General features: G+C 50.0%; 1 protein-coding gene across 1 annotated transcript in view; it reads right to left on the reverse strand.

The window, feature by feature from the left end:
* LOC132583339 (uncharacterized) overlaps positions 1–17,822 on the reverse strand; it is a 102,162-nt gene extending 84,340 nt beyond the window's left edge. Inside the window, exons 1-3 of the mRNA XM_060255002.1 lie at positions 17,793–17,822; positions 16,843–16,861; positions 4,689–4,777 (exon numbers count right to left, since the gene is read on the reverse strand). Of these exons, the coding sequence (XP_060110985.1) occupies positions 4,689–4,777; positions 16,843–16,861; positions 17,793–17,822 (138 nt within the window). The remainder of the gene's footprint in view (positions 1–4,688; positions 4,778–16,842; positions 16,862–17,792) is intronic.
* Between the last annotated feature and the right edge of the window lie 6,728 nt (positions 17,823–24,550).

Here is a 24,550-nt window from a genome sequence, read left to right on the forward strand (position 1 = left end):
ACTCTCTGAGGAAGAGGAGGGGGCAGCCTCTGCTCACTCCAAACTGTTTCCTGCAGAGGTGTATCCGCGCTTACTCCCAAAAGTTATTAGAACTTTACAGATACAGTATACTCCAAAATCTAAGGATGAGGAGGATGCTGAGTTCCCTGCAGCAATAGAGGATATCATTCCCAAGTCAGGTTCAAAACCTCTACAGGTTCCTTTGCCCTCTGGGTTCTTCTCTATAATCAGATCTGAGTGGGAACATCCAGCCAAGCCTAAGACGGTTTCCTCAAATTTTTCTAAGTTCTTCTCCTTCATCCCAGAGGCGACCAGGAGGCTGAAGCTACCAGTGGTAGATGACCCTGTCAACAGTTTGATGGAGTTACATACTGCCTATGGATGCAGATGGGATGCCAAGGGATCCGACAGACAAGCATATAGAGCAGGCTTTACGTCATGATTTTGAAGCTTCTGCTAGTTCCTTAAAAGTGTCAGCTGCCACGTCTCCTGTAGGGCTTCATACATGTGGCTCTCTGATCTAGCTAAGAGGGAGGATCTGCCTAAGGATGTTAAGGACTCACTTAAGAAAATTACACTAGCTACTGCCTTTGCATCAGACTCTACCCTTGAAGCAGTTCAACTATCTGCTAGGGCCATGGCCTCCAGTGTGACGGCTAGAAGGAATACCTAGCTACGTAATTGGGATGCAGACCCCTCAGCTAGAGCTAAAGTGGCTGCGGTTCCCTTTAAAGAGGCCTCACTCTTTGGGGAGGGCCTAGATAGATACCTCATAGAGGATAGGAATAAGAAAAAAGTACTGCCCTCCAAGAGACGTGACAACAGAACAAGACAACGATTTCAGTCCTTTCGTGGAAATTGGAGAGACTCAAGACAAACCCCCTTCAAGCAATACAGAACAAAGTGGCAACCAAAGACCAGAGACAGCAGAGCTTCCTTTGGTGGAAAACAAAGTCAACCCATTAAAGGACAGAAGAAGCCTACATCAGCATGACTGGGCGGGTCCATTGGACCTAAGTCGGATAGGGGGACGGCTTCAGAGATTCTCCCACGTTTGGCATCAAACGATCTCAGAAAGATGGGTGTTGGACACAGTTACCAACGGTTACTCCCTGGAGTTTTATTCACCTCCACGATGCCGTTTCCTGGAAGTACAGAGAGCTCAGTCTCTAGAGAAACATCATACCTTGCTGATGGCCATCGACCATCTGATTCAGATAGGAGCCATAGAACCGGTCCCAGAGTTGGAAAAATTTCAAGGCACATATTCAGTCTTCTTTGTAGTTCCCAAAAAGAACGGAGACGTTCGGGCGATATTGGATTTGAAGTGGGTGAACAAGTCGGTAGTTACAAAGAAGTTTCGGATGGAGACTCTGAGATCCATACTACTGGCTATCCAATGGGGAGACTTCATGGCCTCCATAGAACTGTCAGAAGCCTACCTTCATATCCCTATCGCCAAGGGACATCGCAGGTTTCTTCGCTTCTCCTACGACGGGTGTCATTACCAGTACAGAGCCCTGCTCTTTGGCTTAAAGTCTTTGCCAAGAGTGTTCACAAAAGTCTTAGTCACCCTTGTGGCACTCCTCCGGTTACAAGGGGTTTCTCTGTTTCCGTATCTGGACGACATTCTGGTCAAGGCCCCATCGGCGGAGCAAACGAAACGAGACCTGGATCTGACCATAAAGACCCTCAGATCCCATGGGTTCGTGATAAACATTCAGAAGAGCTGGCTTCAACCTTCCCAGTCTCTGACACATCTAGAGGTTTAGATCAACTCCAGCTTGAACAGGGTTTTTCTGACTCCAGAAAGGCAGTCAAAGATCTTGCAGCTGATGTTGGAAGTCCAGCAACGGAAGCGAGTCAAGTTGATGCTGCTGGCAAAGTTGCTGGGAATGATGGTTTCGTGCCAGGATGTAGTTCAGTGGGCACGGTTCCACACGAGACCTCTCCAGAAGTTCCTTTTACCCATCCAGAAGCAGATAAGTATCAAAAGCCCGATTTCACTGACATTACCAGCCAATCTGTTAAAAGATCTCGAATGGTGGCAAACTACCGATCGCTTTTCCTTGGGACAGGAATTGCGGGAGCCCAAAAGGGTGGTGGTAACCACAGATGCCAGCCTTTTTGGCTGGGGAGCTCACATGACCGGAGCCATAGTGCAGGGTCAGTGGAATGTCCGAGAGGCCAAAGAAAGTATAAATCTTTTGGAATTGAGGGCCATACGACTGGCCATGCTTCAGATGGAAAAAAGAGTGATGGGGACTCATGTACTGATTCAGACAGACAATATGACGGCAAAGGCCTATGTGAATCGTCAAGGAGGCACCAAGTACCGGAAGCTTCAAGACGAAGCACAGGTCCTGTTCACATGGGCGGAAGTTCATCTCCAGTCTATCAAGGCCGTCCATGTGGCAGGAAAGGACAACATGGTAGCGGACTGGCTGAGTCGGCAATCACTGGACCAGTCGGAATGGGCTCTTCATCGCGAGACGTTTTGAGACATTTGTCAAAGATTCGGAATGTCGGAAGTGGATCTTTTTGCCTCGGACGACAATCACCAAGTGCCTCAGTATTTGTCAAGGACAAGAAGCAGAGGAGCGGCAGCTGTCGACGCTCTGAACTCAGACTGGCCAAGGACTCTATTGTACGCCTTTCCTCCAGTCCAGATCATCCAGAGATTTCTGAAGAGGGTCTGGGAACAGAAAGCGGAAGTGATTGTGGTGGCCCCCTTTTGGCCCAGGAGAGCCTGGTTCCAGGAACTTCAAAGCCTGTCGATAGGGGAGCCATGGCGAATTCCATTGAGAGAGAATCTTCTGTCCCAAGGCGAACTACATCATCCACGGCCAGAAATGCTGCAGCTCACTGTTTGGAGATTGAGCGGCAGCAGTTGATTGGTCTAGGTTATTCTTCTAAGGTAGTAGACACCATGTTGTCTTCAAGGAAGAGCTCCACTAACAGGAGCTATAATGTTACCTGGCAGGTTTTTCATACCTGGTGTGCAAGTAAGGGAGAAGATCCTTTACAGGCCTCAGTTTCTGTTATCCTTTCTTTTCTACAGGAGGGGCTAGAAAAAGGCCTTAGCACTAGTACGCTGCGTAGACAAGTGGCAGCCATAGCAGTGGTTAGAGGGTCCAGAAAGGGCAAGCCTATTTCTGCACACCCACATATCAGGAGGTTTCTAAAGGGGGTGGCTTTGGTTAATCCACCGCAGGTGCATAGGTTCCCCTCTTGGAATCTAAACACGGTGCTGAAGGCGCTGTGTGGCAAGCCTTTTGAGCCTATGGCGTCGTGTAGCCTTAAGTTGCTGACCTTTAAGGTGGCGTTCTTAGTGGGCATCACATCGGCGCGCAGAGTGTCGGAGCTTCAGGCTCTGTCGATACATAAGGATCTCTGCGTTTTCCATCAGGACAAAGTAGTGCTTCGCACTGATCCAGCATTCATTCCAAAGGTGAACTCACGGTTTCATAGGGTGGAAGACATTGTGCTTCCTTCTTTCTGCCCTAATCCAGTTCACGAGACAGAGAAGTTGTGGCACTGTTTGGATGTCCGTAGAGCCCTTAGTTTCTATCTGGACAGGATCAAAGGGTTTCGTCAATCTGACTCTTTGTTTGTTTCCTTTAGGGTCTCAAACAATGGACGCAAGGTATCAGCCTCCACCATTAGTAGGTGGATCAGGGGGTGCATTTGGGAAGCTTACAAGGTAAAAGGCCTGGAGCCACCGGTCAGGGTGACAGCTCACTCCCTCAGGGGAACAGCCACTTCAGCGGCCTATAGGGCTTTTCCTTCCCTGGAGGTAGTGTGTAAAGCGGCAACTTGGAAGTTGGTTCACTCCTTCACTAAGTACTACAGGATTGATAAGGCAGCCTCGGCTGAGGCTGCGTTTGGTAGGAAGGTACTCCAACACGTGGTCTCGGGGCAAAGCTGAAGTGCCCACCCAGGGACTCGGCTTTTTTATGTCCCAAGAGTGAGGACTGGCCCACTCCTGGGACCACTGGAGAACGGAAGATTCTGTTCACTTACCGTGAAGTCTTCCTTCTCTGTGGTCCCGGAGTGGTCCAGTCCTACCCACCCAGTTGTGTCGGGGGGAGTATCAGCTTTGTCCTGGGACTTCGTAGTTGGAGGTGGACTCTGTGTTTTGGGTTCCTGGGTCCCTCGCTAGAGCCCCTTGAGTAAGGGTTCAGGATAAGCTCTGGAGGGAGGGGACTGTTATGTTTTCCCCAGAGAGGTTTTCTCCTGTTGTTCTTGGAGTTATTACTTGGGAGGTAGGACAGCTGGCAGAAGAACTGACTTCTGAGGATCAAGCGCCTCCCCTTCGGGTCAAGTTTGTTAAACCCTGCGATAGAAGAGGAGGAGCTATGATCCCAAGAGTGAGGACTGGACCACTCCGGGACCACAGAGAAGGAAGACTTCACGGTAAGTGAACAGAATCTTCTGTTCCCAGCACAGCTAGCAGAAATCCTTGCAAGTGGAGATGTCAGCGATGAACCCTTTGAGTGCAAAGTGAGTTCCCAGCTGTGGGTTCCCAGCCATGGCTCATCCCTGTTGTTCTGATTCAGGCAGGAGAGAACTGATGGACACAGGATAGCACTATACCTCTTGGTTCCATTCCAGGCTTTTTTTTACTCCGGATGAAGCCAGCTGCACTCAGGGAAGAGGGAAACTCCTTAGAAGTTCAAAACACTCACCTTGCATGCTAAAAAACTACCCACGGTGTTGACTTCCATGAGGTTGCGAAAGTCTTGGGCACTCGTTTCATCTATTGTTCCTGGATCACCTGTTTGCAAGAGAATTTAAAACGGAAGTGGGTTTCACAGACACAAGTAGCAAGAGAGCCCCAGCCCTGCAACAGGCTGATGGATTTCCCACTTCTTTTATTGTTAAATACTTCATGGAGTACAACCACAAGTCACATAACATCCTCAGATCATCTGGGCATAAGAATAGCTCTACTGGAACCACCCAGTAGTTTCAGAGACCCTTTAACACAGAGGCAAACTATACATTCCAGAAGGCCCCAGCCTCTTCTTGTTGCCCTGGGGTTGCCAGCCTCCAATCCCAAGCTACAGATCTCCCAGGCTACAACGTTCAGTTCCTCAGGAGAAATTATTGCTTTGGAAGTTGGAATCAGCTGTGGTATTATGCACCCCTGAAGTCCCTCCATCCCCCAAATGCTGTGGTCCCCAGGCTCCACCCCTAACTTCCCAAAAATTCCACAACCCAGTAATCATAACCCTGTATAGTCCCCTTACCACTGGTTCTCAGAGGGTTCTGGGCCCTGATTATAGAGGCTTCCTTTCACCATCATAGCTACTTGGCATTGATGGATCAAATCCCCATAATTCCTAAACCCTAAACTTGGAATTAAACTAGATGTCACTCTGGAACAGCAAGGCCCATAAGTTAATTACTGTTTAGATGAAGAAACACAGACCAATTTCTCAGCGCAGCTTCCTTCCGATTTCACACTATCTGTCCTGGGGCTGCAGCAAGCATCGACGTTTTTGTGCAGCAAACAGAAACTGATTTTTAGCAGTTTCTGTTTGCTGCATGAGAATGCCGACGCTTGCTGCTTCTGGGGTAGATAGTGTGAAATCAGAAGGAAGCCGCACTGAGAAGACGAACGTGAGAGCGGCATAATGTGAGTGTGAAATTGGTCACATTCTTTAGAAAGGGTCAGTGTGAGAGATGCAGGGCTTCAGGTGGAATTGCCAGTCATTGTGTCGATGGGAGGATTTGGGGTTCATTTCAGAATGTCCCCCATATGATGATGTCACCTGGACTTGACATCACTGCATTGGTGACATCACACAGCAACACTCTGTTTTGAGGCAAAACTCTACAGTTTGAGGGAAAATTTACCATAGAGTTTTGCCCTCAAACCAGAATGTAACAGTGCAACATTCCCAACATGATGGCATCACTTCCAAGTGACATCATCACATTGGATACATTGCTGTTTGGGGGTGGGGTTTCTCCTATTGGCCAGCAGGCCAGTGATGGGCAGAAGCCCCCCCAAAAGGAAGAACCCCTGCCAGGACATGGGATTTATTCCAGGATGAGATTTCGAAGAAAATAAAGAGACTGCAGAGAACATTTTCCAGTCATATTCAGAAGGCTTTTGCATCTGTTTAGAGATTGTTAAGGCCTGGTTGCTCCCAATATTGACACCCATTACAATTCATGTTACCAGTGAGACAATGCTACCATGTATTGAAATGCAGTGAATGAGTTTTGAATGAAGCAGAAGTGATTAGTATACCGCAGTACTTTCAGAAGTTGGCGTCCACTGTAAATGAACTGAACTGTCAAATTAGAGTTTACAATCCATCAGTGGAAGAGCATCCTTGACATTGTACTGGACCTAGTGGACTACAATATCCACATGTTTATGGACTTTATTATTTGTTCCTTCACATTGTTTTACGCAGCACTGGCCCAAGGGCCTGTGGTGCCCCAGGCAGGCTCCCCACTCTTCCCCCTCAGGTCCCCCACTGCCCCCCTGCAGTGCTGAACCCCGCTGCCCCCTCCAGAGCGTGCCATGCCTCAGCACTGTGCCCACCCCTCCCTTCCCTTCCTTTCCACTTCACCTCACCCTTGGTGCCTTGGCCCCATCGGCTGCGACATGGTGTGCATCTTATCCTTCTCAAAGAATGCGCTGGAGGACGCTTCTCCCCCCTCCTTTCCAGAACCGAAAGGGGGGGGACCAAGCATCCTCCAGCATGTTCTTTGAAGAGGGATAATGCACGCCGCATCACAGCCGGTGGGGCTGACGTGCTGCATGCTCTGATCACGCTGGGAGAGGGGAGGCAGAGCGAAAGAGCCAGGATGGGAAGGGAAGGAAGGGAGGAGGCGAGCTGCAGTGGGCAAGGCAGGCAAACTAGGTGATTGCCTAGGGCACCGGGAGGAGGAGGGAGCCCAATTCGGTGCCCCTCTCTTCCCGGCACCCTAAACAAGCACCTAGTTTGCCTAGTGGACGAGCCGGCTCCAGTTTTACGTATAATGTTTAGTTTAGTTTAGTTTATGTGAGAAAAAGACCCCTAATTTCAGAATATCGTAGTCACCTGTTTGGTTGCCAGGGTGCCTGGAGAACAACTCATACACATCTGCCAAAAAAAAGTGGGTTTTGTCTACCAGACTGTAAGGGACATGTGAGTACTAACAGCCACAATGTTGCAGCAGCACTCCGTATCTCTGGAAGAGTGCTAACCAGGAGAACAGATGGGTTTCCAGCCACTCTGTGCGTGCACCATCTCGGCTGTTGCAGCGAAAGAAGTTGCGCCGCCAGGAACTGTCGGGGCAAGCGGATTCCAGTCTTGACCATAGAATCCATATTGGTAGGCTAACATCACCAGCAGTGCCAAACTCCATGACAGCGAAGCGGGAGGCTCACTTACTCAACAGATGTCACCTATGCATAAGGCAATCAAGCTTATCTTAGGCATGGATCCTGTCAGACTTCCTAAGCCATTGTCCAACAAAACCCAAGACAAAGGCTGGTGCCAGTAGAGGAATGAAGAAGAGGAAGAACATCTTCATCCAGAGCCAAGCTCCTTTGTATAGATTAGGTGTTACCTTAGATAGCAATTTGGCCATCTATTGTCACCTTTTAGATAAGTTTTGATAGCCTTTTAATCACTTCCACCCCAATAGTTTCACCCATTCTTTCCCTTAATGGTCATCCTGGAGCCTCCCCCATTGGCCCATTGTTACCTGGAAGTCCAATCAGGTAACCAGGGCCAAATCTGCTCATTGGCCAGGTACAGGCATCCAATCAGGTGCCTCCAATAAACTGGCTATTGACTACCACACAAGTCCAGCCCTTATGGTCATTGCAAAGCTTCCCCTTTTTCTGAGGTCATGTACCAGTTGACCACTTGTCATCCGCCCCTGTACCTCCTACCCCCTAAGGACTCATGGTAGTCCTTATAACCACAGTCCCAACTCCCCACAGGTGTGCATTTAGCAGTACCCCATTCTTGCTGTTTATATACATCCCCGATTCTTGGCCAGTTGAGGGTCCCCTTCCCCATAGTCCTCATTTGTCGCCATTGGAACCTTTCTTGAAGACTACGATCGGTAATTATCACCCTGTTTGTCCATCCTTATGTTACCTCTATGCATTTCTCTCTATTTTTATTAGGTCTGTATGTATGTTATATAAGTCTATTTTCTTGTATGTGTGTGTTCTATATTTTTCAGTAATAAAATCATATTTGTTTTACTTAATTAGCGTCCTTGGTAAATTTAGCAATAATTTCTGGAAATGGAATCCTGTATACGTAGAATCTAGGTCATTTTTAAGCCAAAGGTGCCCACCTGTCAGTTGGTGACGCTACAGGCAGGAGGGGCCTGCCAGAAAGACAAGCTCGCACAAACTTGGAAATCGGGACATCCCGTCTTGTTAAGGTAAGACCACAGAAAATGGGGAATAGAAGTTCTCAGTTTAAAGAGAGTAACAGATCTGGGGAGGCTTAGGGAATCCCCCAGATACAGGCAGATAGACAGCTGTCTCGCTGTTTTTGTGTGGTCAAAGTATTATCTGGCCACCCTTTGGTAGCTTTGATGAAACAGTGAGACAGCTGTTAAACATTTATATTAATGAAAGGAGGCTTAAAATGAGGAATCCAGTTTTGTGGGGGCATGGATGCCTCAACCAGGATCACTGGTCTGCATGATGAAATTTAAAAGGGAAAAACAAAAAGAAATGGTTGCTTTTTGTGTGGCCACACCAAAGGGAACTCTCTTGGCTAAAGTCTGGATACCAGTCTCCAGGTGTAGCCAGGAGACATCCTTCAATTTCTCTAGATTGCAGCTGCATTCTTAAAATATTCCAGGAACTTCAACCTGGACATGGTTATTGGTAATCTTTGTCAGATAATCCTCTTATAGTAAAGGAAGTATTTATAGTAATGAGTGTTGGGAAACAGAGAGGGGAGAGAACTGGTCAACCACCCCCCCCCCACTCTGTTGGAATATTTTTTTTTCCCTTTCTTTTCCCTTCTTTTGTTCTTGTTAACATTTGGTATTTGTAAAGAAGTGACATATCTTCGCACTTAGTGAAAAGTGTAAGTTCTGTCTTGCATAAGTAAACTAATTTGGAAATGTTGTTGGAACATTAAAAAGAAATACAGAAAGTGTTGTCTATATAGTCAGAGATTAAAAGTCTTTGGAAGGTAGCGAAGTGTTAAAATAAAGTTTGCTTTCATGGTTGGAGTTTAGCAGGATAACTGTGGCACAGAAGGTTAAAATAGCTGAAAGTGTTGGGAAGGATTTCTTTCTTTTAAAATGGTGATAAGAGTTAAGAATTTATTTTGCTGTACGTATTTTGAGTAGCTAAAACAGATTCAATTGCTTTCCTTGTAAATTGTTTGGCAAAACCTTTTATAGACCAAACTTTGAGCCTTTCTCCTGCCAGGAGAGTGGCATCCTCCAAATCCTAGCCCCTCCTTTTGGAATGTTAGGAAACAATACAATATGTAGCTAAGACAGAGAAAGCAGGTCCTTTCTCCGAGGATTTTTTTTTCTTCCTGAACAGAGGTTTGCCTTAAAACAAAGCAGAGATAAGTATTCAGAATGAATGTAATGCTATTCAGCATGAATGTAAAATGAGAGTTTTTAAAAGTTTTTATAAAGTAAAAGGACAGTTGTAGATAAATTATTTTTCCCCTAATGTTACTCTTTCAGAAGCCAGTTGTTTCGTTTTGTTAAGTTTTTAATTTTAAGCATTTATGGCTTTTAAACCTGCTTTTTATCAATGTTCTGTAAATAAACAAGGAAGTTGTTGAAGCATAATTCTCTCTCTCTCGGCTTGACTTCGCGAACGAAGATTTAAGAAGGGTGCAGTAGTCCACGTCTGCTGCAGGCTCGCTGGTGGCTGACAAGACCAATGCGGGAAAGGCAGGTCCGGCCACAGTGGCTGCAGGGAAAAATCTGATTTGGGGTTGGTGCTGTAGCAGTGCGATTCTTCCTCAAGCTTTTGTCCTCAAGACCAGCTATGCGTGCGTTCTCGAAGGAAGAGACAGCCTGGTGGATGGTGTGCCTCCATGCTTTGTGATCTGAGGCTAGGTCAGACCACTGGTGATGGTTGATGCGACAGGTGCCAAGGGATTTCTTCAAGGAGTCCTTGTACCTCTTCTTTGGTGCCCCTCTATTTCGATGGCCGGTGGAAAGTTCGCCATACAGAGCAATCTTGGGAAGGCGGTGGTTTTCCATCCTAGAAATATGCCCTGCCCAGCGCAGCTGCGTCTTCAACAGCAGTGCTTCGATGCTTGTAACCTCCGCCCTCTTGAGGACTTCAGTGTTGGTCACAAAGTCACTCCAGTGGATGTTGAGGATGGTGCGAAGGCAGCGCTGATGAAAGCGCTCAAGGAGTCGCAGGTGATGACGGTATAAAACCCACGATTCGGAGCCGTAGATGAGGGTTGTCAACACAACCGCTTTGTAAACATTGATCTTTGTGCCTTTTTTCAGATGCTTGTTGCTCCATACTCTTTTGTGCAGTCGGCCAAATGCACGTTTTGCCTTTGCCAGCCTGTTGTCGATCTCCTTGTCAATCTTGGCATCTGAGGAGATGATGCACCCCAGGTAGCTGAACTGCTGGACTGTCTTCAGTACTGATTCACCCACAGTGATGCAGGGAGGGTGATAATCTTCCTGGGGTGCAGGCTGGTGGAGAACTTCTGTCTTCTTCAGACTAACTTCTAGGCCGAATAGCTTGGCAGCCTCTGCAAAGCAGGACGTCATATGCTGCAGAGCTGATACCGAGTGGGAGACGAGTGCAGCATCATCAGCAAATAGTAGCTCTCGGATGAGTTTTTCCATTGTCTTGGAGTGAGCCTTTAGTCGCCTCAGGTTGAACAGGCTGCCATCAGTGCGATAGCGGATGTAGACACCATCGTCATCATCTAGATCTACTGCGGCTATTTGAAGCATCATGATAAAGAAGATCGTAAAGAGAGTTGGCGCGAGAACGCAGCCTTGCTTTACACCTGTGCCTATTGGGAAGGGCTCCGAGAGGTTGTTGCAGTGCCTGACTTGGCCTCGCTGGTCTTCATGTAGCTGGATGATCATGCTGAGGAATCTCGGGGGACATCCTAAACGTTCCAAGATTTGCCACAGGCCTTTCCTGCTAACGGTATCGAAAGCTTTGGTAAGGTCGACAAAAGTCACATATAGACCCTTGTTCTGTTCCCTGCATTTCTCTTGGAGCTGCCTGAGAACAAATACCATGTCGGTGGTGCTCCTGTTAGCTCTGAAGCCGCACTGACTCTCTGGGAGGAGTTCTTCTGCAATGGTGGGCACCAGTCTGTTCAGGAGTATTCTGGCAAGGATTTTGCCTGCGATGGAGAGCAGGGTTATCCCCCGGTAGTTGGAGCAGTCTGACTTTTCTCCTTTGTTCTTGTATAGAGTGATGATGATTGCATCGCGAAAGTCCTGTGGTAGTTTGCCTTGTTCCCAGCAGGTGACAAGTACTTTGTGAAGTGTGCTATGTAGTACTGTGCCCCCATGCTTCCAGATCTCTGGTGGGATTCCATCAACTCCCGCTGCCTTGCCACTTTTCAGTTGCTTGATGGCTTTAACAGTCTCTTCTAGGGTGGGGATCTCATCCAACTCTGTTTTCACTGGTTGAAGTGGGGTGAGGTGGATTGCTGAATCTTGAACTACGCGGTTGGCACTGAAGAGAGCCTGAAAATACTCCGACCACCGGTTCAGTATGGATGCCTTGTCTGTGAGGAGCACTTGGCCGTCTGCACTACGCAAGGGACTCTGAGCCTGATATGATGGGCCATATACTGCCTTCAGGGCTTCGTAGAACCCTCTTAAATCACCAGTGTCTGCACACAGCTGGCTTCTCTCTGCAAGCTTGGTCCACCACTCGTTCTGAATGTCTCGAAGCTTGCGCTGGAGGTTGCTACATGCAGCGCGAAAGATTGCTTTTTTCCCAGGGCAGGAGGGCTGAGCAAGATGTGCTTGGTAGGCAGATCTCTTTTTCGCTAATAATTCTTGGATCTCTTGATTGTTCTCGTCAAACCAGTCCTTGTTTTTCCTTGTGGAGAACCCGAGGACTTCTTCAGAGGTCAACAGGATGGTCGTTTTTAGGTGTTCCCAGAGTGCTTCTGGAGAAGGGTCTGTGGGGCAACTGGGGTCCTCAATTCTTGACTGGAGTTTTGCCTGGAAGGCAGCTTTAACTTCAGCTGACTGAAGGCTGCCAACCTGAAGCTTCCTCCGAGGGATACCTCCTCTCCTGGGTGTGGGTTTAAAGTGAAGACGGAGATTGCAGCGTACAAGACGATGATCCATATGACATTCCGCACTGGGCATTACTCGGGTGTGTAAGACATTTCTAAGGTCTCTCTGGCGCACCAGAATGTAGTCGATAAGGTGCCAGTGCTTGGACCGTGGGTGCATCCAGGCTGTCTTCAGGTTGTTCTTCTGCTGAAAGATAGTGTTGGTGATGGTAAGCTGGTGCTCCGTGCAGAATTCTAGCAGGAGGCGCCCGTTATCATTGCAGTTGCCAATGCCGTGTTTGCCAAGTACTCCTTTCCAGGCTTCCGAGTCTTTACCTACTCTGGCATTAAAGTCGCCAAGGATGATCACCTTGTCCTCTGTAGGGGTCTTCCATACGAGGTTGCGTAGATCAGCACAGAACTTGTTCTTTTCTGCAGGATCTGCTTGAAGAGTTGGGGCATACACACTGAAGAGTGTTGCATGCTGCTTGTTTTGAAGTGGGAGGCGCATGGACATGATGCGATCTGAGTGACCTGTTAGCAGGTTTTCGAGTTTGGAGGCAATGGAGTTCCTGACCATGAAGCCAACGCCAGAAAGGCGGCTCTCAGCCTTTGACTTACCCGACCAGTAGAGGGTATAGCCAGCACCATGTTCTTGAAGACTACCTTCCTCAGGGAAACGGACCTCACTGAGAGCTGCTATGTCGATATTCAACCTGAGAAGTTCGTGGGCAACTAGAGCAGAGCGTCGTTCAGGACAACCACTGTCTACTGCATCAAGCATGGTTCTGATGTTCCAACACGCAAGCTTAAGTCTTTGCACACTTTGTGAGGCAGGTGCATGCCTTTTCTTTGTTGTTATTTTTTGACCGCAAGTAAGGATGCCCGTTGACCACAGCTAGCCAACTGGGGTGGGGGAGACGAGCTTTGTTTAGGCCACCTTTTCTAGGCCCCTCTCCGTGTGGAGCAAGCAGTGCTGTCCCTAGATAAGGCTGCTTGGTCATTCAGGGTGCTGCCGAAAGATGCTTTCGTCTCCGGGTCAGCATCAGGCGACCAATACCCTGAACCGCCTACATGCAGGATCGGGACTGCGGCTTCCAGTGGCATCTTCCACCTGCCGTTTCGCCCCTTGCCCATCGCTGCAGGACTTGGTGTGTTGTGGGTTGTGGATGTGGATATGCCCTTCAGGCCTGCGCAGAGGAATTTTTAGGTGAGGCACAGTGTGCGCAGTACTGGCTCCACCCTTTCACCTTGGGGTCATCTGCCATGGCCCAGTAAGCCGGGACGCCGGCAGCGAGTCCTCCAGGTGGTAGGTGTTACATTAACGAGCTCTATCTGCCCGGGTTTGATGTTAGAGTTTTCCTTCTCTTGGCTGGCAAGGTTGGTGAGCCCAGCCTGCCCATCCGGTTATACCGCCGGACATTCGGTCACACCATGACGTGGCAAACTCTGTGAGAAACGGGGGGGACCAGCGAGAAGGTGTTGCCACAGATGCAGTAATGCAGGAGAGGCCATTGCAGTGACCATCTGCCAGGCATAGCCGGACAGTGACCATGCGGCGTTCACTACACCGGGAAGGAGAGGCTATGTATTGTGCATACATTTTCCCTGGGGGGGCAGGATACCCAAGAGGGAGCCCACCCCTCCCCCCCATTGCACATACACTTTCCCTGGGGGGGGGGGCAGGATACCCAAGAGGGAGCCCACCCCTCCCCCCCCCACTGGGAGAAAAAACTACTGGGAGAAAAAACCACCAGGAGTTGAAGGGATATCAGGGGAGGTACTCCAAGCCACAGAAAAGGAGTCCATCAAAATCTTAACAAGAATCTGCTAACAAAGATGGAAAACAAAAGAATGGCCCACAGACTGGAAATGCTCACTTTACATTCCAGTTCTGAAAAACTGAGACATCAAAGACTATAGCAACTATTTGATTATTATGATTAATTATGAAGCATAATTAGTGGGAGAAGAAAGTGCAATGTTTATTTCATTGGTTATAAGGAACATAATGCTTTAACCCTAAAAGGGTGAGGGCCAATGTTCCCTTTAAGCTGAGTTGGCATGGGCAGGCTCATGGATTTCTGGCCTCCAGCTCACACTTTTTGTAAAAGTAGTCCCAGAACACAACTGCCAGTAGTTCACACTTTTTATACAAGACTTGGCAGCTTAAAAGGAACATTGGTAGGGGTGGAATTATGCACTATTTTAAAAAAATGCACTATTATATTAGAAGTTGTGGAATAAAAAGTGAGATATCTGAATTGGACCCCCAGAGGAAATAACATTCTCTTAAGCAGACTCAAAGTTTTAATGATGTGAATTTAGAGATTTCTAATCCAAAGGTAGGCAGGCCAGATCTCTCCAGTCTTCTAGATGCAGTGGGGTGAGAATGGCAATCTTGTGTGCTGCCTAGAGAAATAACTTTTGTTGAGAAATACTTTTAATAGTAGTTTATAATGCTAGTTATGACAAATTCCAGATTGCTAAAATGTAAAGCTATATTACTAAAACCATAGAATAAACATTGAGTTTAACTTTATATTTGGAATCTGGAGACTTTTAAAGGACAAGGAAAGGAGGAACATGATAATGTAAAATTTACAAAACCTCCAGATCAAAAAGCTAACCAAATCTAAAAGATGTTCCTCTACTCCAGGGAAGGGCTGGTTCTTTCCAAGCGGTAGAGGAGAAATGGTGCAACGATATAAAGGGAACAAGGGGGAACAAGAGGCAAGAATAATTAATTTGGGATGGCCTGGCCAAACCTGTACCTTATGTTTTCAAATGTAAACTCTATTAAAGAGAAAGGGTGGTGTATTTAGGTTAATAAAACTCTTAAACTTTTTGAAGGGAAAAAGAAAATGCTAAATGCTAACCAGTAAGGGTGGGTGCATGGGGAATTCAGGTCTTGAATTTAGCAGAAGCTTACAGGAGAGCAGCTCCTGAACTTTTTCTGATGGCACCACCTCTTCCTCCCCATCTACCTACCTTGTCTATTGAAAAATAGGTGCAACTGCATAACAATCCCTGGATGAAATCCACCAACTATTTTTTGCCCCCTTACTCGGAATGAAGAGGCTGACACAGTGTGTTGGATAAAAACCCGGGCCGCTTTATTGAAACATAACTTGAACAAATAAGGATGGCAAGAGGTATAGGCCTACAAGAACAAGCCCTGGGGTCAAAACACCAGACCCCACCTTGTCCTAGAAGGGCGAGCCACCCTGCCCCCAGCACGAGGCCAATACCGTCTGACTGGTGCTGAGCGGCCAGGCCCAAACTCCACCTCTGTCGGCATCAATCACTCAGGAAAGATCCGCCCCAGTGAGGCTTTGTCATGATCTGCATTCCCAGCATTGAGCCATAAAGCCCATCTACCGTTCATACAGACCACTTGCACCCACTGGTGCAGAGCCATAGGTGCTCTCCTGAAAAGACTGTAGCCAATACCTCATCCTGCCACCACCAATGCCAAGCCTCTGCTTAGCATTAGCGCCCAACTGGGTGGCCCAGAGCTGACCGCAACCCCTGCCTTAACTCGTTCAAAAAGGCCCGGGTACCCAATTCAAATAACTGAAAACCCATCTGACCTATACAGGTCAGCATTCTCGACCCGTATGGCTGAGTGGTGAAGAATATGTCCAACCCCCCCCCCCCCTTTCCATGGCTTTTTAAAGCCAAGTGGGCCATAAGTCTGGCACATTCAATCCCCCCGGGATACAGGGCAGACCACCAGACCCTATTGGCAAAAATGACACCAAACCAAGATGACTCCTGGCTATCTTTGCATAATGGCCCGCAGATCCTCCTGTGCCTGCAAAGAAAAAAAGGGGGGCCTTCCCCTTCATACCACCCAGGTCATTAGCCCCAGATGGATGACTAAGACGTGCGGAGGAGGCACACTCCTCCCATGAAACAACCGAGGCATGATCCCCGGCCAGCGTATGCCACGGAGACCCAGCCACTCAACCGTCGCCCACTCGCTAGGACCCAGCTGGGTGCCCGCTGGCGATCTCCTGGCCCGGTGGACCACCCAAAACCATGCTGTGCCTGCAGATGGGAATTCACCACCTCTCATAGAAAAACAGAAAAAACAGTCAAAACCAGAAAAAAACATGTCCGAGGGCCGCCTATTGCTCACGTGCCCCCATGCACTCACTGAAAGACCAACATGCAAACATAACCTATAGGCTACTGACCGCCACCATCTAAGTCGACGTATGGCGGGGGGGGTGTACCCCCTGCTTCCACCGGAGATGCGGCTCTAATTCAAAACGAATGTGTTCCACATTTTATACCCCCCCAATCCCAGCTCAGCCAGTGCCTTACCTGACACTGCCCAGAATTGATATTTCATCAGGGAGGGGGGGCATTGCCACAACAACACAACGGGCCAACACCCTCCCCCCCTGAGCAGTAACTACTGCTCCAAGCCTTGATTGGGCACAGCTCCGCCACTACACATTAACCAGCCATAATGGCTGAGCCCCTCTGCTGCTGGTCCGATTCTAACCTCTGTAGAGTCGGCCTCACCTGTCACCCCACAAATTTAACATCCCTAGCATACAACGCCCGGTCCGAACTGTCCATCTTCAACTGCACTACCTACTCGCTAATCCAAAGTGTGCCTAAAACAAAAGGCAACCAAAGAGGCTGCGTGAAAAGAGCGGCCACACAGGAAGACGAGCATACCTTGGGCCAGATCCTATAAGCCCTTAAGCACTAAGGGGGAGGGGGGGCATTGGCTAAAAGGCAACTGCCCCTGGCCCCGCTCTCTTGCCCGGCCCTCCAACATCCTTCTACCTCTAAAGATACCGGGGCCCTCCTAAAGGTCCTACGCTTTATTAATAAAAGCCAGTGCGGCCACTTGGCCTTTAATTGACTTAATACCTAACCCTCTGTCCTTCTGATAGATACAAATTGGATAATGTATACCACTGAGGCCAGCCAGGTGTCCATGAGCCCTGCAGCCCTCCTAACAACCCAGAACTGCAGCTCCGCCTCTTAATATGTTTTTTGACACTTGGTGCCCATGCTAGTTCAATTGCCATACCACTTCCGCCTCCCAAGTTGCCAAAGTTCCGGAGGCATTCGCACCGGCTTCAGGTCCGCTTCCAGAGCAAGCTGGCCAAACGCTTGATCTGTTGATGAGATAGAGCATCCGCCACCACATTGCTCACCCCCGGAACATACCTAGCCAGAAACCAATGGAGGCATCGCAAATAAATGACTGCACCAAGTTCATCACCACTGGCGACCTGGATCACCAGGAGTTGGTAACATGCACCACAGGCATGATATAGCACCAGAAATGGATTGTATGGATGGCCAGCTGCTCACCCAAAAGCCAAATGGCTACTACAATAGGAAAAAATAGGAAAAAACCCAGGTAAGATCACGGCACACCAACCGTCAAACCACGCTGAGCTATTGCTCGGCGCATAATGTCACCTAAAATATACTCCGCCGCTTTCGCAGATATCTGGAGCTCAGCTTCCAACTTAAGTCATTCCTCCAAGAGGAGATTCCATTGAAGGATTTCACAAATTCCACCCTTACCTCTTGATCCATCCGCATGCCTGCGGTCATTCGTACTCTAGGCGAGAGAACCGCAGGAGCCTCAGGCATCACATAGGCATTGCAAGAAAGCCCTCCCAGGAGCCACAACTTTGCAAGCACTCTGTCTTTTCATGGGCCCATGGGACCCCAATCTCCCACACCAGGTCCTCAAATGACCGCACAACTAGGCACATTGCCCTGAACCAGCAAGGCCAATGAAAGGTAGGCATCCAGGTAGTGAACAATAACTTTCAACCCAGACTTGATCCAAAGTGCCCACTCCATAAAGGAACTAACCACTCACAAACGGCTCTGGACACTGAGCATCCGCTGGATGGGGCCCTATTCATATAATACTTCCTTCAAAGGCAAAAAACCCGGAAGATCGAAATCTTCTGGGTGCATGGGCAAAAGGCGAAACACTGACTTAATGTCGCATTTGCCATTGCAGCCCACACACCACAACCCAGAACCACTTTGACCGATTGGTCAAACGAGGTGTACCTGACCGAACTGAGCATTTCCAAAATGGAATCATTCACTGCTCCGCCCCTGGGTAAGCCAAATGGTATATCAGGTGCCATTCCCCATGTGCTTTATTGTGCCCGCCCCCGAGGGGGGGTACCCATAAAGTGGGTACTGGCAGAGGGCACCGCCCTCCGCACACTCCTCAGTTATTTAGCCCTAACCACGTGCTCAGTCCCCCTACCAAACAAAGGTTAGAAGACTTACAACGGCCCCAAGTCCCTGATACAGGATCCTAGACCCTGTCAAGTCTGATATGTATAAAATGATGGTTCTGTAACTTTGGTTCATTGGTAAAGGATTCTGGGTAAAGCATACTGTAAACTAGCTGCTGAGAACTACCCCTCCTTCCCCTCTGCCTTGCTATGTCTTTGTTGTGTAGTCGCTTTGAAATGCTGATATGGGAACAAGATAACTGAGCCCTCTCAGGCCGAGTGCATGTAGGAGTCTGGAGGCGTCAAGGCCTCGCACTGAGGGAGAAAGTAACATCCTGGTGTGAAAGTAGATTGTATAGAGGGCCCCTCCCGCAGGAATTCTTTGATCTGTACCTTGAAAAGCTGGGTCAATGTATATGCTCCCCAGTCCTTCAATGACTATCTTGCTCTGTAGTTCTGTATTCAATAAACTATGATACTTTGTTTCTACAAAGACTCGTTATTGAAATCAGCAGACTTGACATTTTGAAGGACTCCCCTTTTTGGAGTTCAACTGTTCCGGCAACTTGAAAAGGCGATGGCCGACCAGATTCCGGACGACGGAGAATTCCCCATCCAGGAGGAGGAGGCTGAGACACCCTGGCACATCCACACTGCCAGAAGGACCGCGGCCTCTCCTCCCCACTTCCAACTGGTGGTCACCCCACGGCAATACCAGCCGAGGACATCCACAGCGCTTATGAAGCAAGCCCCGGTGCGCCGGGAGGCTATTATGACCCGCCACACCAGGCGCGTTCAACTGGCCGAAGCCACGGCTCCCGACACGGGTGAGCCGAGCGAGGGGGCAGAGCCGATCGTAACCCAGGCCCTGAGTGGAGAAGGGGACGGCGCGGAATGCCCCGCGGACGACGGGGGACAAAAGCCTAAAGACCCGCACGATGAAGACTACGAAATGTTTCGAGCGATGGTCCGTCGTGAGGTAGATGGGGCCATGAAAGACCTCAAGGACCAGATGCAAACGCTGACGGCGCAGCTGGGGAGAGCACTAGGAGTAACCAGCGCCCGACAACCGCCACGAGGTCGCCCAGCCCCGCCAGGACCGGTCGCACCGGCGGGGCCAGCAGCTCCCCCCGCACCGGCAGCACCCCCTCCCCCTCCGGCTCCAGCCCGACGGAGAGATGTGGGGGGGGGAGAGAACTGGACGCTACTTTCGACGGGGACCCCGAGGAAGTGAACTACTTTGCGATCCAGGCCAACAGTTACATGTACTACTGGGGAGACTCCTTCCCTGACGAGATGAGCCGAGTCGACTACCTGGGGTCGAAATTGCGAGGGGCCGCCAAGAGATGGTATGTGAGCCTGTGCGAGACCAACGACCCGGTGCTGCGTTTTGTGAACACGTTTGTGCAGGCTTTACTAACCCAGTATGAAGACCCGCTGCAAGAAGCCCGGGCGCTAGCGGCGCTGCGAAATATGAAACAAGGGTCCCGATCCATCCGGGAGTATGCCACGGACTTCCAGGCCAACGCGGCTAGGGCCCGGAACTGGAATGAGGTGATCAAGATTGAACACTTCGCCAATGGGCTGAACCCCAGCATCTTAGACCGGGCCCTCACTCAAGCGAGCCCCGACACGCTAGTGGGCTGGATCCAGCTGGCGGGCGAAGTGGAGACCAACTTAAAGAGAGTAGCTATGCTGCGCCAGACGATGGCCACAGGGAAGGGGGTGCCTAAAACCACCCCGGGGAAAAGCGAGGCCCCAAAGCCGAAGAGACCTCCGGCGACCGTCCCTGCTGCTCCCTGCCGCTGCTTCAGGTGCGGAGACCCGAATCACTTAGCGTCCAACTGCCCGCAGCCCCAAGGAGGATCCGGCCCCGCACAAACAGCACCTAGGCAGAGCACCCCGGGACCAAAGAAAACCCCCGGCCGCCCTAAGGATGCGGCGAAGAGCATTGCGCTGTTGGCACCGGAAGAAACGCTGGAGGAAGAGGTCCGACTCTCCGCCGCCCTAGCCGACCTGGCATGGGAAGAAGAGCCGGCGGGAAACGAGCCCGACCTGCTGTAAAGGGCGCCGGAGAGCAGGTCGACCGGGAGAAGGCGCCACTGACAGTAAAGACCACGGGGAGACTGTATTTTGTGGTAGTAAAAATGCTAAACCCAAAGTTAAAGAGGTTCCTGCAGATTAAGGCCCTCATAGACTCGGGGTGCAACCGGGAACTAATTTCTCCCAAAGTGGTGGAAGCCCTAGGGTTGGAGCGCTCACCACTACCCCACCCCATGATGTTTGCCCAGATGGACGAGTCGGTGATGGGGGGGGAGCCGTGTACACAAGAAACTGAGCCCTGCCCGCTAGGGATCGAGGGCCACTGGGACTCCGAGACTTTTGTCATCGCCCCAGCTTGCAGCTACCCCATTGTACTGGGGGTGGGGTGGCTGGAGAAACATGAGCCACTCATCCGTTGGAAAGCTCAGACCATCCGGTTCCCCGACCCAGACTGTAGCCAGCAGGTGTGGAACCCGGGGTGGGGGCCGAGAGAGCCCGCAGCGCAAGAGAGAGCCTGCGTGCTGGTAGAGGAAACGCACCCCGTGCCGAGAGCTTACCGCGACTTAATGGAAGTGTTTAGTGAGCGGGAAGCCAACCAACTGCCCCCCCACAGAAACACGGACTGCGCCATAGAGCTCATCCCGGGTGAGACGCTACCGTGCGCCAAACTCTACCAGATGGGGTGGGCCGAAAAGAAGGAACTGCGGAAGTTCCTAGACTTGAACTTAAGCAGGGGATTCATTAGACCCACAACGGCCCCCCACGCGGCCCCCGTACTGTTCAGAAAGAAGAAGGATGGTACGCTTAGACTTTGCACAGATTTTCGCGGGTTGAACGCGGTGTCGATGTCCAACGCCTACCCCATCCCCCTCATCAAGGATTTACTAGGCACAGTGGCGGGGGGGGGAAATCTTCACCAAACTAGACTTGCGAGACGCATACTTCAGAGTGCGCATCAGAGAGGGGGATGAGTGGAAGACAGCGTTCAACACCCCGATGGGACAATTTGAATATCTAGTAATGCCGTTCGGACTGCAGGGGGCCCCGGGGGTGTTCATGAATTTCATAAATGACGTGTTAAGAAAGTTTCTGTACAAGGGGGTGGTGGTGTACCTTGATGACATCATTATTTACTCGCAAGACGAACAATCACATGTGAAATTGGTGAGGGAGGTGTTGAGCACCCTGCTGGAGCACCAGCTATACGCCAAACTGTCCAAATGCGAGTTTCACCGCACTGAACTAGACTATCTGGGCTTCCGGGTGTCCGGGGAAGGGTTGGCAATGGACCCAGAGAAGGTGCGGGCGGTAGTAGAGTGGGCTCCCCCGAGGACACGTAGACAGCTCCAATCATTCCTCAGATTCTCCAATTTCTATAGGGGGTTCATTGAGGGGTTCGCGCAGATCGCCCTACCCTTAACTGACCTCCTCAAGACCAAGGGGAAAGGGGCGGAGGTGAAGCGACCCGGGGCCAAGTTAAATTGGACCCCCCACTGCCAGGCAGCGTTCGACCAGCTTAAGCAACTGTTCACTAGCGAGCCAGTCCTCATGCACCCCGATGAGCATAAGGCCTTCGTGGTGCAATGCGACGCCTCCGATGTCGCCGTAGGAGCCATTCTCATGCAGAAAGATGGGGAGGGGAAGCTGCGACCCTGTGCCTTTATCTCTCGAAAGTTTTCTGATGAGCAAAGAAACTGGTCAGTGTGGGACAAAGAAGCGTTTGCCATTATGTTCGCACTGAAAACATGGAGGTCCTGGCTAGAGGGAGCTAGAGTACCGTTCGAAGTATGGACAGATCACAAAAACCTCGAGGCACTGACGGGGAAAAGGAAACTGAGTGAGAAACAGATCAGGTGGGCGGGCTTCTTCTCCAGGTTCGATTTTACTCTGAAGCACATTCCGGGGCCCCGGAACTTTTTGGCGGATGCTTTGTCCCGGCTCCCACAGCATGAGAGCCAAAGGGAGGAGGTGGTAGACTCACTAATTTGCCCCACGCAGGTGGCGGCCATGGTCACCACCCGTGCCCAGAAGAGGAAGGAGCTAAACGGGCTCAGCCGTGAACGCATTGCCCTAGAAGCCGAGAGGGAGGGAGGTGGGCGGCCAGAGGGCGTGCAGAAACGCAAGGATGGGTTGTGGTACAAGGGAGAGAAGCTATACATTCCGGAGAAACTGAGAACAGAAATACTGCAATTGTGTCATGCCTCAAAATTAGCCGGGCACTTTGGCTATGTCAAAACACTGCACCTAGTAAACAGGCAATTTTGGTGGCCGTCACTAAGGAAAGATGTGTCAGACTTCGTGACAGGCTGCCCGGTGTGCATAATGTCGAAAAGGAGGGGAGGGAAGCCTCCCGGGCTGTTGCAACCCTTAGAAACAGCCACACACCCCTGGTCAATTGTGTCCATGGACTTTATTGTAGAGCTCCCCTCTTCAAGGGGGAAAACTGTGGTTCTGGTGGTAGTAGACACGTTCTCTAAGCAAGCCCATTTCATCCCCTGTGCACAACTACCCACGGCCAAGAAACTGGCAGCATTGTTCTTTGACCACGTAGCCAAACACCATTCAATTCCGGACAAGGTCATTAGCGACAGAGGGCCTCAGTTCGTTGCCACCTTCTGGCGGGAGTTTTGCAAATTACTGGGCATGGAACAGGGGTTGAGTTCAGCCTATCACCCCCAGTCGGACGGACAGACGGAGAGAGTGAACAGGGTGCTGGAGCAATATCTTCATTGTTTTGTCTCCCAACGACAGTCTGACTGGGTAGACCTACTCCCGTTTGCAGAATACGCTTATAATAACAGCACTCACAGTTCCACCAAAATTTCCCCCTTTGCAACGGTGTTCGGTTATGAAGGGAAACCGATCCCAATGTTACCGGGAGGGGGAGACCCCACTACAACTTCTCCGTTTGAGCAGTGGTGGCAAAACCCCAGTCAGTGTTGGCCCTCAATACAAGAGAACCTGAGAATAGCTAAAGAGACTTACAAACAACAATATGATAAGTCTCATGTGCCAGTCTGGGAGTTAAAGGTGGGGGACTCTGTGTTTCTATCAACCAAGAACTTGCCCCTCTCCCAGCCATCTAGGAAGTTGGCGCCGAAGTTCGTGGGTCCGTTTAAGATCAAACGGGTGATTAATTCAGTAACTGTAGAGTTGGATCTGCCCCCCAGCCTTGGTAAAGTTCACCCTGTGTTTCATTGCAGCTTACTCCGTCGCTGTCCGGCCCCATCCAAGTGGCACCCCGGGGGACCAGAACCCTCCCCCTCTTTGAGTAAAGTAGGGGGAGTGACTTCAAGGAGCACCGGAGAGCTGAGCTGCATCAGAACCCAACTCCGTCCCACCCGAGGCCCTGCTTAGGGGGGGCAGTATGTCAAGTCTGATATGTATAAAATGATGGTTCTGTAACTTTGGTTCATTGGTAAAGGATTCTGGGTAAAGCATACTGTAAACTAGCTGCTGAGAACTACCCCTCCTTCCCCTCTGCCTTGCTATGTCTTTGTTGTGTAGTCGCTTTGAAATGCTGATATGGGAACAAGATAACTGAGCCCTCTCAGGCCGAGTGCATGTAGGAGTCTGGAGGCGTCAAGGCCTCGCACTGAGGGAGAAAGTAACATCCTGGTGTGAAAGTAGATTGTATAGAGGGCCCCTCCCGCAGGAATTCTTTGATCTGTACCTTGAAAAGCTGGGTCAATGTATATGCTCCCCAGTCCTTCAATGACTATCTTGCTCTGTAGTTCTGTATTCAATAAACTATGATACTTTGTTTCTACAAAGACTCGTTATTGAAATCAGCAGACTTGACAGACCCATGGGTAAAACCATCCATCAAATGGCCCCTATCCACCATCAGGGGGTAATTGCACAACAACTGCCTAAGTACCTTCAGCCATATTAGGCTGAGTCCCCTTTTTCCCAGCGGCTACTGGTTACTTTCACCCCCGAGGTGTCCTGACCCAGCCCTTATTTTGGATTTACCGCAAGCTGAGAAGACGTGTGACACCCCACATAGTGGGTGCTCATATTTAAATTTTTCAT

The sequence above is a fragment of the Heteronotia binoei genome, chromosome 15 (genome assembly GCF_032191835.1).
Source record: "Heteronotia binoei isolate CCM8104 ecotype False Entrance Well chromosome 15, APGP_CSIRO_Hbin_v1, whole genome shotgun sequence".
In the NCBI taxonomy this organism is placed as follows: Eukaryota; Metazoa; Chordata; class Lepidosauria; order Squamata; family Gekkonidae; genus Heteronotia; species Heteronotia binoei.